Consider the following 14,322-nt stretch of genomic DNA (forward strand, 5'->3'; position numbering starts at 1 on the left):
GAGGAGGAGGGGCCGGGTGAAAAAACCCTCTCCAATATTTTGAATTTGGAATGCAATACCTAGTTCAACCACTCGGTGTCAATCCTACATACAGCACCTTTAATCAAATATAACCATTTAACAATATTCAGTCTTGCAAGCATCCAAGTTCCATCCTACAGTTTTAATTTCCCACAGAAATGTGTCTGTTTGAACGATCACTCAAGTACTGTCACATGATGCTTTGATGAGTATTTACATGTACAGCTTCAAACGCTCCTTAAACACCATCCTGATGCATTCTATCCAAGTGATCTCTAATCACTTCAACATCATTGCCTTTGTTAAATGTGTTTAAACATAAAGCATCTTCATGAGTTGTTCTAAAACTGATGGCTCAGCTGCAAAATGTTCCATTAACTGTCTACTTTAAGTGATTGATTCTTGAATTTGATTCTGTCTTGTGTATAGGTGCACACATACAGTAGCTATATTGAAGGGATGGACTGTAATGTTTCCTCTCCCTGAACTTCCACTGGGGACTTCCATTAATTCAATCGAATGGAAATACCACACAAGGGAACAGGGGTCAAGAATTTACAGCAAGAGGACTGGAATGCAAATAATGGAGAATGGTACTCTTAACACTGAAGATGTAAAAGAAGAAGACTCTGGGAACTACTCTTTCACCGTCATTTCCCTTGATCGAAAGATGTGGATAAAGCAGATTTATCTTCATACATTTCTCTTCTATTTTACCACACAAAAAATAAAATAAGTTTCCTTATTATATGACCCTCACAGAAAAAAAGAACAACAAGAAAAAAGACTCTACTTGACCATCATGTGCTATAGCAATAGTTTTGTCTGGCTAAAGCTTTGTGTTAGGAATAGACTAAAATGTAACATTGTGTTCACCAAAATCGTACACATTTTGAGCTGACTGAAATTGGGTCTAAAACTCTGATCTGTCAAGTGATGGATGAGGTTGGCTCAAAATTCAAGACACTCGGTGAAAATGGGGTTAGAAACCGAATCAAAACTGAATGACTCCATCAGAACTTCTGAAACTCATAGTGATTGTTCTAAAAACTAAAACTCAAAGTCATTCACTACAGTTGGTGTAGTTACTGTGTTGCCTTTTTATTTAATTTAAATAAGTAAAAAATGAAAACAGAATAATTTTTCATACTACTACCTACTCATACTGTACTTTGCATATGCTCTGTTTTGCAGTTGATCCCATCTATGTCAATAAGGTAAGTCATAATTCAAGGAAATAAAAGGTCACAGGTGGGCAGAAAGATGCCAGATAATAAAACCTGATAAAGACCCCTTAATTAGCAAGGAGGAAAAAACACAGGATGCTGCTACAGCAAATAAACAACTACCTCTGTTTCCTTAGAAACAAATGTATAGGGTGCTACATTGATGTTGACATGGTTTTGTTGGCCAATCTGGAAGTTTTCATCACCCTGATTCTGTAGACGAAAGGCCAGCAGGATTTTTTTTCAATGGCTTTTGGATGATCGCAGAAAAGATAATCTTCACAATTGCAAACAACTATTATAATTTTTGAAGGCTAAATACAATCAGAAGAAGTTAAAAGCTAAACATAGCTGACAACTCTTTCCATTTTTTATTTAAAAAAAAAAATATTTGAAATTTTGAGTTGGAATACTTTGCAAGAGTGTGATTATCAACACAGTGAGGCTGTAAAAGTAAACTAGTGAGTAGATGAGCTTTCCTGTTCGGCGTGGCAATGTCCCGAATGACCTCTGTGGTCCCGTTTAGGCTTTTAGGCTTTTTCAAGACACTTCAAAGCTTTAAAAAAATCATGTGTGGGGTATTACTGATGTATTTTATGTTGTCGAATATAACATATCTTGGGCTTCTGTTATAACCACAGACCTAGTTTCAGGCATTCAACCAAAAACCCATTCAAAAAACTTCATAACAATGGATTTTGGCCTACAAAAATGCATCATCCCTGCTGTGCTCTATTAATGTTCTATTTAGGTGTGACGTTATGTGTTATAGACATAAATATAGTGTATATAACTCTATTCTTTAATGATAACACTTTTTCCTGGAATGGTAGTTTATGATTTAGTGATTATATCTCTAGGGTTGTTCTTATTTGTTAAGTGTGGTTATTGTACATTGGCCTAATTCAATCTTTGCTCACCACTGAGAGTAAAGTTACAAATAATCTTTGAAGACCCAAGGTCAAGGTTTCCTCTCACTGTCACAAAAGTAAATGTAGTAGTCTGAAAAGTCTCTAATCTGCCAATCAGCTTGCAGCAGCGGTTCTGTGGTGGTCTATCTATTGCTAAAAAGTTGCTGTAGCAACAGTGGTTTACTGACCTCTTTCTAACCATTAAAAATATGTGCTTTACTAAATGTGTGGATGGTTAAATTATTGCTTAAACCAACAAACTGAATAATAAATAAACAGAGTGAGAAATAAATGTCAATTTGTTTTCCTTTAAGGTGAATGTGATAGATGAGCCCCAAAAGTTTGTGACATCTGTGGTGTGTTGGGGTCAAGGCTGCCACTATGCAGGAAATTTGGCACGTGCTTTTTAGTTTTGATCTCACTAACAGTAATCACTTAAGAAGAATAGGTGTCAGTGTGTTTACTTTTATGTTTTTATTAAATTTATGAAGGTACGGTAAATTGAATAGTATATTCTATCATAATTGTACGATATCGTATTTAACAGATGCAACTTATTTCTTGACAAATATACTGTATATATATATATATATATATATATATATATATATATATATACACGTATATATATATATATATATATATATATATATATATATATATATATATATATATATATATATATATATATAGTTAGGCTATATACAGTCAAAGCAAATATTATTCAGACACCAGATACAATTTGTGATTTTTCTTTTACTTGTAGGTGCAGCACACTATAGTTCATTTATGTAAGTGAGGATAGGTTTGTGAGTCCCATTTTGAACACTAGAGGTCAGACTGAGAACATTCCTGTAGCTGTGAGGGTCTTTACCGAAACACTTCTTAAGTTTGTATTTATGTATTGGGCAGAAAAGTTTGTAATTTAATACATGAATATGGTAGTTTAGGCCAAGCTTAAATGTGAAGTGCAGCACAAGCTAAAATATAATATTGTACACTAAAAAACAGGGGGTCTCTTTTCCATCTTTTTTTAATCTTAATAATATAATGTACTATTATATACAGATAATTATATACAGATAATTAGAATTTTTAGTTTCATGTTTGGCCATTGTTGCCATTTGAGTCAGAGCTCTCTCTCTCTCTCTCTCTCTCTCTCTCTCTCTCTCTCTCTCTCTCTCTCTCTCTGTGTGTGTGTGTGTGTGTGTGTGTGTGTGTGTGTGTGTGTGTGTGAGCTGAGAGGCATATGATATCTGACAATGCTGTCTAAGTAGGCAGCTGAGTGAGTTGTGAGACGGAGCCACCATGTGCTTGACTCGCATATGCAGTGTTTCAGTGATGGGTGGAGAAAGGGCTGTTTACAGTCCAGTTGGTTCAGTGTGTTGAAGAGTGTGTTGTGCATGTACAGCTGAGGGCAGAGGGCATCTACACCACAGGAAGGTATGTCAAAATATACTATTCATTTCTTATACTTATCTGTAGCACATCTTATTACTTTCATCCTAAACTTTAGACTCATTTGTATGTCATTTGCCGCTCTCAGATGAACTGATAATTCTACTGTTTGAGCATTTATAAATGGTCAGTTTATTAATGATCAATTTATCAAGGTCTAATATTTACTATCTTTAAGTTTTATTTTAGTATATAAATGATATTTTGCATATGCTATTACAGAAAAATATGTTATACAGAATCATTGTCTTATATTTTAACTGTTTTCAGCAAATCCTCTCTACAAAAGATTTATAAACTATATTTATATATTATTTGTAGAATGTATTTGGCCACTTAAAACAAATGAATCAATTTTAAAATACAAAGATATTCGTTTAAATGAATTTAATATCATTGTTGTGGTGTAGTTATGGATTAAACTGCTCAAACACAAATTAATGATGTTCTCTGAAATATGTAATTATTCACTATTGATGTTAAATCTAAACACAAATATTCTTTATTCATTTGGAAAAATAGTGAAGCCATCAAAACTGAAATAACACAAATGGAGAAATTTTATTTTGTATTTAGCTTGATACTGGACACTTGTTGACTGCTTTTCTTTCTGTCCAATCCAGATTACAATTAAAAATTTAGTTTGGTAAAGAAATTTATATAAAAGCACAATTTATAATCTTTACAAACTCATTTTAAGCATTTCAGTGTCTATATACATGTTTTCTATAATGTCTTTGTGTCTATAATATGTGAACACAGATGGCAGCCCTTCAGTGAGATGTTGGAAACATCCCTAACTGACAGAAATCATTGTCTTAATTTTCATCCCACAAGACTGAGCTGGACCGTTAAATGCCCTCTCAATATAAAGGGTACAAACTTTAATATTTTACAGCTATATCTTATAATTTGGTGCAATAGTTACTGAAATGCTTTATTTCCTTTCCACTAGGCTAAAATGTTTGTGGTCTCCTTGCCAAGCTGTCTACAGATCTGTGTGTCTCTGGTAATGGTGTCCAGACTACAAGGTGTGTGATTGTAATAATCTCTTGTTCTGTGTGTAAGTGGTGCGTTTCGGTTGGTTTCAGTATTTCTGTGTCTCAGGCAGGGTTTCAGCTCCGATGCGCGTGGAGGCCCCGGTTGAGCAGCCCTTCATTCTGAGCTGCACGCTTGTCAAGGCCAGAGGAGAATCGGTTCATCAGATCCGCTGGCTGGATGTGCAGAACCAGACATTAATCACTTACCAGCCTGGTGAAAAAGACAGTGTGAGCGGACAGCAGCATGTGGAGCTAGCTCCTTCACCACGAGATGCCAGTGCCATCAACATCAAACGGGTCAGCTACAGGGATGAGGGCTGCTACACTTGCATCTTTGATCTTTATCCCAAAGGCTCAAGGGAAGGACAAACCTGCCTTACTGTCACAGGTCAGTCTTGGACAACATGTATTTAGAGGATGTACAGTATCTACAAGACTTCCATTTGACAGTGAGCATCCGTGCTTTCCAGAAACACTGGGAATTTTTAATTGCTTATATCACGTTTTTGTTCCATGCTGTCCGTCTGCATTAATGGTTAATTAACTAACTGCACTAATTAACTGCCTTTTGCAGTTTATGGTAGGTTTTGACAAGTCGTCATGAGTACGTCACTGAATCAGTCACACGACTGATTCATTAAAAATGCTGATTCACTCAAGAATAAATCAGTATCCGTGTTACAATTTAAAAGCATAGTTCACCCCAAAATGAAAGTTCTGTCATTAATTACTCGTCCTCATGTCGTTCCAAACCCATAAGACCTTTGTTCATCTTCAGAACACAAAGTAAGATATTTTTGATGAAATCCGAGAGCTTAACCTCACTAACTTAAGGGTCTCCACCTATTGTGGCATAAGCTTCTCCAGCTTGGAGGTCTCAGAGCTGCAGTGATTTATACTTGGGGAATATCAGCACACCTGTGATCTGCTAGAGCACAAGGCTGCATGCAGGAGGATATTCAGCAGCTGCACTCTATCTTATGTGATATTCTAAATGAACCTGCGTTAGAAAGACAAGTCGTACTTTAATGAATACTTAATTTTTTTTAGCTATGCTTTGAAACACTGATAATAACTGATAACACCGATAACAACTCCCATATCATCAGATTCTGTTCTTTGGCTCTTATAAGATAAGGCTGTGGGAACAATAAAACACATCAGCATAGCTGTGGTTTTGGATGGTTTTGTCTAGTGACATACACCCTTAAAAATGAAGATTCTTCATTGGTTTCTATTGTTCCACGAAGAATATTTAACATCCATGGAATTTTTCAAATGAACAAAAAGTTCTTTATAGTGGAAAAAAGTTCTTCAGATTTTTAAAAATGTTCTTCACACTAGGAAAAAATTTTTATTTTAAAATCTATTCACTGAAAGGTTCTTTGGCAAACCCAAGTGGTTCTTCTATGGCATTGCTGCAAAAAAAAAAAAACAACTTTTTTAAAGAGTGTATAGTAGTATGCTATTAAGTTACAAATTATGTATATATAGTTTAAAATACACTATACTGTATATAATGTATTTATAAGTATGTATATGTAACAGATTACATGTATTTAGTTTAAAATACACTACACTGTACATAATCCAATTATAATTATGTATATACGTTACATATAAGTGTTATCATGCTACTGTTAGTATAGTAGTGACTTATTTTCATTGATTTACAGCATCGGTGATCTCAGAGGGCAATAAGACTGCAGTGGGTGGTAAACAAGCCTCTCTGGCCTGTCGGTACGGTCTGCCGGAGAAAGTCAAGCAGGTGCTATGGAAGAAGATTGTGAATAAAGTAGAATCCCGTGAAGTTGCATCTTTTGCAAAGCAGAGTGACCCAGTAATTGAAGAAGAGTTTGTGGACCGCGCGAGCCTGAGCCCTTCCCTGTCTGACACACAGCTCACGTTATGGCCGGTCCGAGCTGAAGATGAGGCCTGCTACACCTGTGAGTTCCACACATATCCAGACGGCATGAAGAGCGCCATAAGCTGCCTCACTATATTTGGTAAGTCCCTCGTGGCTTTAGTCCACAGATGCAGTGAAATCTTGATAAGATGGATAATTCTGATATTTGTCAAGTTGGCTGATGATGATATTCAGGGCCAATATTTGATATACAGTACCTGCTGCTTGCTCTGTTTGTTGTTAGGATGATGTACAGTTTTAAGTTACATTTTTAGGTTGGTCTGCCTCAGTTGTCAGTGGCTTGTTGAATGATTGAAACTAACCAAAGAAAAAGAAAGTAACATTTACTGTTTACACATAAAACAAGAATTCAATGAAATCGAAGAATTCGACACTTAAGTTTTGATGGTATGAAAGTTTTATGATAGCAGTGTTAAACAACCAACAGTTCCCTGCCAACTACTCAACTGCTTTGCCAAATTTCACTGTTTTGAATCGAATATATGCTGAATCAAAACTTTAGACATAAGCAACTTTGCGATTACATGTCAACTAGCAGCCATTAGAATATTAGTAGACTCTTTGCGTAATATCTGCTAACACTTTATTTGATGGCCCCCAACAGACATTTAACCGACTATAAGTAAGTTTGTAAATATATATCAACTTATTCTACCAACCCTAACCCTAAACCTGACCTAACAGTCTACTGATACTCTAATGAATGTTAGTTGACATGTAGTATGCAAAGTTACTTAAAGTTAGTAGAATATCTGTTCCGCATGTACTATGTACTTATTATAATAATTGATTACAATAACTGACTAATAACCCTTAACCGACCCCTAAACCTAGCCTTAAACCATGTAGTTACCTTGTATTATCCAGTACTTTCTTACAGAGTATGTACATATAAGTACACATACTATAAATTAAAGTGATGTGTCAGAATGTCTAAAGTAGACTATCAAAATAAAGTGTTACCCTGAATCATTGCCCTTATTTATGTTTATTACTTTAAATCCATTTAAATACTTTTGAATTTGTTCTTGTTAATTTGTTCTTTTTAAATTGTTCAAATAAAAGGACCATTAAAACCCATCCCAGAAAACAGTCCCCACTCTAATGGTCAAGACTGACCTTGTTGATATTTTATATAGTGATTGCTGATTTTTAGACTCTAGAGTGAAACATAAATCCAGTTCAGTGTATGCAGCTGGTAGGGCTGTAGCAGAGAGTGGTAGAGAGGGCAGGACAAGGCTAAACACACACAGGCCTGGAGAAAATGAGGACAACAGACAGAGAGAGGGTGATATGAAAGAAACTGATTGTAGGAGGGTGAGACTGTGAGATCTATGATTTATTCAGACTGTGGCCAAAGTGAATGACTGTGTCACTGTTCCACTAACACAGTGCTTCTCTCTATGTGCTGCTCTCGTTCTCCTGCCTTGTCTCTCTCAGATTGATGTTCACTTCGTGCCTCGTTGTTCTGTACTGTTGCATTTGTCCAAACTAGGATGCAGCCACCAACAGATACCTAAAGGGATAATATAGCTCAAAAATTCTGTCATTATGTCATTCCAGACCTGTATCACTATATTTTGAATGATTTGTTTATACAAGGAAATCAGTGGGGTCCAAAAAAGACAGTTTTTAGGTCTGCATTTTGTTTAATCATATTCACTCATCTGTTATTCATAGCAATCTTGAATTGTTCTGTAGGGGTCATGGTTTTGTAAGAATGTGAAATGCTTGTCCTCTGTTGGAATGCCAAGTGTATACCTCTTTTTTGGGCCAGTGCTGTGGTTTGAATGGGCATCTCTGTAGCTTTGAACTACTGATGAAAATATGTGGGCTGCAAACACTCAGAGATGGCATGGCATTTACAAAGCCAACTCTTGCTTTTCAAGCCAACACAATATCATTCAGTAGAGTCAATGCATGATTATGTGTTGGGATCAAGAGGTCAAAGTTTGGCTGGTTAGCATGGCTCCAATCAATGGCCCTTGCTGGTAAAAGCTGTCAGGGCCATGTTTTTAACATCAGGGGCTGAGGGGGACAGTTTTTTTTTTTTGAAGGACAGGGAGGGGAGTTATAACTTGTATCTAAAGGAATTAAATAATAATGGATTTAATGTAATGAAGAGGACCATAAGAAGTAATCACTTTGCAAATAACATTTTTATTTTAAAACATGCACACATTCACTCTTTTTCATCAAAAACATGAAACGGCAAAATGTTTCTGCTCTCATCACATTCAGTTATAAATTACATGAATCATACAATTCAAAACAGCCAAATTTGACAATGAAGTTGAGTATGACTGAATATTACTGTTGGTCTTTTAACATTTCTATTATAAAACGGTTGTCGAATATTAAATGTTTAGACTCTTAAATCTTATCTCACACTTATTCAATCCTTTCAACTGAAGTGCAGCACAAGAATTCATGCTTGACTTCTGTAAACAGTAAATCCCACATTTTTGATTGGTCTCAATCATTTTGACGTTAATGATCACTTTTAGGCTGCTGAGGCAGACAAGCATAAAAATGTAAGGTTTAAAACTTTTTGTCATTCTATAACAAACAAAGCAGCACTAGAATAGCATATACTGGGGGAACAACTTTTCTACATTTCTAATTATTGTCTTTGTTAGCTATGACCCTGACACTCTGGCCAAATCAATATGCCTCCACTGATGGACATTCACATATAGCTGTGTTTTCTGACTAAATAAAATGTTCCACACCCAAACAACCTAAATACTGTATCATTTACAGTCCTGCCCAAACCTCAAGTAAGCTACAAGACCACGTCTCCGGGAGTGATCGAGGCTAACTGTACTGCCGTGGCCCGGCCACAGGCTGAAATAGTGTGGAACGTGGAAGGGAATAACCGGACCATTGGTCCACCTGTGACCACCTCTGTCCAGCAGAGTGACGGGACGACTCTGGTCATCAGCACCTTGACCATCCAGGCTGGACTCCTGAAGGATGTCTCTGTCAAATGTCTTGTTCATCATAAAGGACTGGAGACCGCCATTGCTGTTTCCATGAACACTAAAAGTAAGTTTGAACTTTTTTATTATGCACTTTGATTACGAAGGTTTATATTGAATAAAATAATGTAATTTTTCCTTGATGGGTTTGAGGTAAATAGGTTCACTGTGCATTGTGAAAACCTACTGTAGCTTAAAAAAATACCATCCTGTGAAACCAATGGCTTGTTCTAAAGTAGGTAATACAAATTTAAACAGTGTTGGGGGTAACACGTTATAACTAATGCTGGTTATGTAATCAGATTACTTTTTCCAAGTAACTAGTAAAGTAACACATTACTTTTAACTTTACAATGAAATATCAGTTACTTACCCATTTCTTCAATGAAACCTCTACTGTCCCCATGTTGAGAGAAATTTGTAGTAAGGGGCAGAGGTAAATAACTTTTGGCTTTTTGTTATTAAAAAAAACAATTAAGCAAGCCAAGCCCATGTGATAAAAAGTAACGCTAAAGCAACGTAATGCATTACTTTCCATAAAGATTTAGTAAGTAACACAATTAGATGGAGTAACACACAATTTCATTGTATTACTTTTAGAAGTAACTTTCCTCAACACTAATTTTAAACTAATTTTTATTTTTCTGACACCAGAATGAGAAATGATAAGGTCAATTATAGAGAGTCTTAAAGGCACAGCAAGAAACATGTTTCATCTGAATTATCAGAGAGATTGAAAAATTTTTGTGTTTCAGGAAGCCCTTTACTAACATTACAAGTGGACCAAAGGGAGAAAATTATAATGATTTACAAAATGTATGAAATGTGATCTTCTTGTCCTAGGTGTGATATTATATGTCATACAGTAATTATCATTGCAATGCTTGGTAAACCCAAACCAAGTTACAGTGAAATATGAAATTTGGATAAATCCTGGCACCGCATCTCATACTTCTCACATTGCATGTCTAATACTTGTATGGTTGTAATTTCAGTGTTATGTATGAACTGTGGTTTACAGCGTTACATGCAGGGCAGCTCTGGTATGTCAGGATTTTGGGCTCATCATTCAGTGTTTTTCCTGGCCCTCGCTCCATGTTCATCTCTACATTCTCTAACAGAAAGCAGACTGATGCTCAGGAAAACTAATCTTTAAAGCCAAATATAGTTTTTGTAAAGAATGCAAAGGGAGCAGAGAGATTGTGATCACAAAGAGCTTTGCGGCCTGATATTACAAAGCAGTGTTTAAATGCATTAAATGCATTCCTTGGTTTTTATTTGTCTCTGTATGTATAGTCACTTGCACATACTGTATGTTCCCTGTTTAATTTGTCCTTATCTCTATTTGAATCTAGAGAAATTGTCATAGCAGTAACAGTGTTTCTTCAACTATGGGGCACTTTGGCCCAGTGGAATCTTAGAAAATAAACCCAGTTGTAGGGTGAACTTTTTACACTTTCTTCACAGGCTAGTTTATTTGACAAGCATGAATCATGGAGAATGGAGTCATTTTCCACTATCTCAAAATCACTGTTTTTTGAATAAACTGGCAGACTTTGTCTTGCTTAGGCTAATATCATAGTTAGCATGCACTACACCTTAAATACACAAAACTAGTAAATATTTTAATACTTTTACAGTTTGACAAAATTGATTGGAAACTATGCACAATATAGTGTATTTTCTTTTTTAGAATTATGTTAATATTTTTTATTTTATTTTTATAATGTAGTAAAAGTCTTCATATTTACATATTTTAAAATTGGTTGAGTTTGGGACCATGGTTATTATAGTTACCTAAAACTAAATCTAAACCCAAAAAAAAAAAAAAAAAAAAAAAGTTTAAAGTTACTTTAATCATCACATTATGCTGCCGGAAGGAACATGGGGCCGTGGGTAATTGAAATCAATTTTAATAGTTTCCAACACAGAGGGTAAATCCAACACAGGGAACAGGAGGTTGACTCATACATCACTGGTAGACCCGACAAACAGAACAGACTGGGGCTTATGAACACAGGATAACGAGGGGCAGACAGGTGAGGAGTATAAATTAATAATGAATCATACCTGGAAACAACGAACAATTAAACACACTAGGGAAACTACAGTAGATCACAGAGCACATGGGGAGTAAAAACACAACACAGACAGTCCTGACATAAATAAAGTAAAATTCCCATTTCTCATTTTAATTTAGTTTAACTTGACTAAAATAACAAAACTGAAATCAAAATGAATAAAAATTATATGGTTTTCAAAGAATAAATGATGCAAGCATGCTACAAATATGATTCAATTATTTATATGACCCCAACACCTCCAAATAACATGAAGAATAAAAAAAAAATATAAAAAATCATGTCATCTGTGACCAAAGTTGAATAAAAATCCAATGATAAAAAATTCGGAAGACATTCCAAAGTGAAAAGGTAACAAATGCCCTTAAATTATTGTTCCGATTAATGGTTTTCTCTGTTTCTCTCACCAGTTGGCACTGCACTCGCTATCCTGATCTCTGTGACTACTGTAGCATTTCTTCTAGTCCTCTGCCTCTGTTTCTGTTTGTGGAAGTGTGTCCTCCGTAAAGATGGTGAGTATTTAGAAAGCAATCCAAAAGATTAACAAGAACAATCCAGAACAGCCAAGATCACACAAAGTAATAATATAATATTTGAGCCTCACCATGCAAAGTTTGACATCTTAGCTCTCTCAGGCAGCTGTCATGAAACATTCACACAGTTCATTTAATTTCCCAACTTGTGCTCTAAAAAAGAGGTACAGTTTCGATAAGCATAATAATTAACTTGTTCTCATAGACCGTGAGAATAGCTGAAAGGAAATAAGCAGCTATACTGTTCTTAAGTGGCCTATTTAAAAAAATTATAATTCTTTAGTGATGTCCTAAAATGGTCAAATTGACCCTGACATACATTCATGAGAGACTAGAGGTTTTTTCTGTGATATATTTTCCTTTTCTATGACTTTCGTAATGGACTGCAACAAAATTACCTCTTTCATGTTGTAATTTTAAAACAAAACTGCTAATTTAGAAGAAAACAATGTTTTTTCAGCTTTACTTAAAACCACTCAATACATCATTGCAGAAAAAGTGTCTTTGTATCATATATGTATGCATGATCTGCAGTAAATGAATCATGATATTTTGTGTATGTTTGTGTTGTTCTACATGAGCAGAGCCTGAAGAGCATCAGGTACAGAGAAGAGGCCGAGCAGAGAGAGAGACAGACAGTTAAATGTAGGCATCTAAGCCTCTTCCTGTGACCTATTTCTACTTATTCTTCAGATCTGACCTACTGATATTAGAAATCATTCAAGTTTTTATTTGTTGTGTGTTTAAATACTTGATGTTAAAGTTACGTCTGTGCTCGGTCTCAATCCTTTTGACTGAGGCAGATGACAAGCTTCAGTTCTCTTTACAATACAGATATGCTGAAGATGAAAATCTCCTGTCCCTGCTTTTCCAGCCAAAGAAACCAGTGACACGTCTTCTTTACATGAAGAAAGATGCTACATTTGGAAGAATTTGTAAATCCATCACTAATATGAAGGTTGCAAAAGGCATTTTATCTCGGTACAGAGGGGAGATTAAACATAGTCTTTGTATGTTTTAATACCCATTTGAAGCCCTAAATGTAAAAGGACAATAAAACATCTCAAAATTTCTTAATTTCTTGAATTCTATCTAAAAAAAAAAGTAGCTGTTCACTCAAAGAAAGTATAGGAAAACGTCACTATTTAATAATCATTGTGAAAAATTAAATCTATTGAAGAAAAAACATTCTATCATATGTTTTTGGATTTCTGATACTTATATTGTGATCAAATATATTCCTTTATAATTTATAATCTTGATCTTGCTCTCTCCCTTCATTTTTAAGGTGTCCATTGAGGTAGACTGAGCACTACACAGTTGTTTTTCACTCTAGACTAGAATTAAGCAGACTGAACTAGAGTTGTAGAGACTAACTAGAACATTTTAGTTTAAGTTCTTCAGTCCCAGAGCAATGGTGGGAAAAGAGCAGCTTGTCAAAGCGTTCACTATATCAGTGGAAATGCATTATATGCAGTCTGGTGTGGAATTAAATGCTGATAGATACTGTATATCAGCTGCTTTCATCACTGGGAAATCATGTTGCTTTGATTTTTGTATTGATGCACATGTGCAGTCCAGTGTAATGATAACAACTGATAAGTCAAAGATTTTTTGTCCTATGCATGTTAAATGATTCGTCATATGAGGATGTGAGAGCATAGGCCACACTTGAATGAATTTGTTCTTTCTATTCAGTAAAGTATGAAATAAAGTTGTTTTGTTTTGCTGTGCTTCAAGCTGGAAATTGTAAATGATGTTGACTTGTATACAAGTATATAGTGCATTTCTGCACTATAGAAATGCATTTCTAATTTTTTTTTTTTCATTATTGAATCTATTATAAAACATATCACATTCTGTTCAATTAAATGACATGGCATGGTTTGTACAACATGCACTTTGTCATGTAGAAGTTTATTCCAATGGTTTATTGCTGCTTTTTTACTGAAATGTTAAGGGCAAAGAAAAAAGAATAGATGTCATGGTATTCATTTTTTTAATATTTTACAAAACGAGCATTTCGTCACATGCAGAACCCATTTAATGTGATGCAAATTTGGTTTTATTTGTGGAATATTCTTTTTTCCACTTTCTTGATACATGAGGGATTAATTAAATTTACTGACAGGGAAACTTATTTT

At 35.1% G+C, this 14,322-nt stretch overlaps 1 protein-coding gene across 2 annotated transcripts; it reads left to right on the forward strand.

Moving 5' to 3' along the window:
- The first annotated feature begins 3,434 nt into the window (after nt 1-3,434).
- Nucleotides 3,435-14,076, forward strand: zgc:113337 (uncharacterized protein LOC503741 homolog). 2 transcript variants are annotated; one of them, XM_042730866.1, is made up of 9 exons: nt 3,435-3,601; nt 4,379-4,491; nt 4,572-4,647; nt 4,724-5,044; nt 6,333-6,662; nt 9,347-9,631; nt 12,056-12,157; nt 12,763-12,823; nt 13,013-14,076. In XM_042730866.1, the coding sequence occupies exons 3-8, from the start codon at nt 4,578-4,580 to the stop codon at nt 12,819-12,821; spliced, it is 1,167 nt and encodes a 388-aa protein (XP_042586800.1). In that variant the 5' UTR covers nt 3,435-3,601; nt 4,379-4,491; nt 4,572-4,577; the 3' UTR covers nt 12,822-12,823; nt 13,013-14,076. The 2 variants fall into 2 exon arrangements, with proteins under 2 accessions (XP_042586800.1, XP_042586801.1); XM_042730867.1 differs by having other exon boundaries at nt 12,763-14,076.
- The last annotated feature ends 246 nt before the right edge of the window (nt 14,077-14,322 follow it).

The sequence above is a fragment of the Cyprinus carpio genome, chromosome B9 (assembly GCF_018340385.1).
Source record: "Cyprinus carpio isolate SPL01 chromosome B9, ASM1834038v1, whole genome shotgun sequence".
Lineage (NCBI taxonomy): Eukaryota > Metazoa > Chordata > Actinopteri > Cypriniformes > Cyprinidae > Cyprinus > Cyprinus carpio.

Coding starts and splice junctions, on each gene's coding strand:
- zgc:113337 (XM_042730867.1), top strand. CDS start 4,578: ATGTTTGTGGTCTCCTTGCCAAGCTGTCTACAGATCTGTGTGTCTCTG. Junction 4,648..4,723: donor AATGGTGTCCAGACTACAAG/GTGTGTGATTGT, acceptor TCTGTGTCTCAG/GCAGGGTTTCAGCTCCGATG. Junction 12,158..12,762: donor GTGTGTCCTCCGTAAAGATG/GTGAGTATTTAG, acceptor CTACATGAGCAG/AGCCTGAAGAGCATCAGGTA.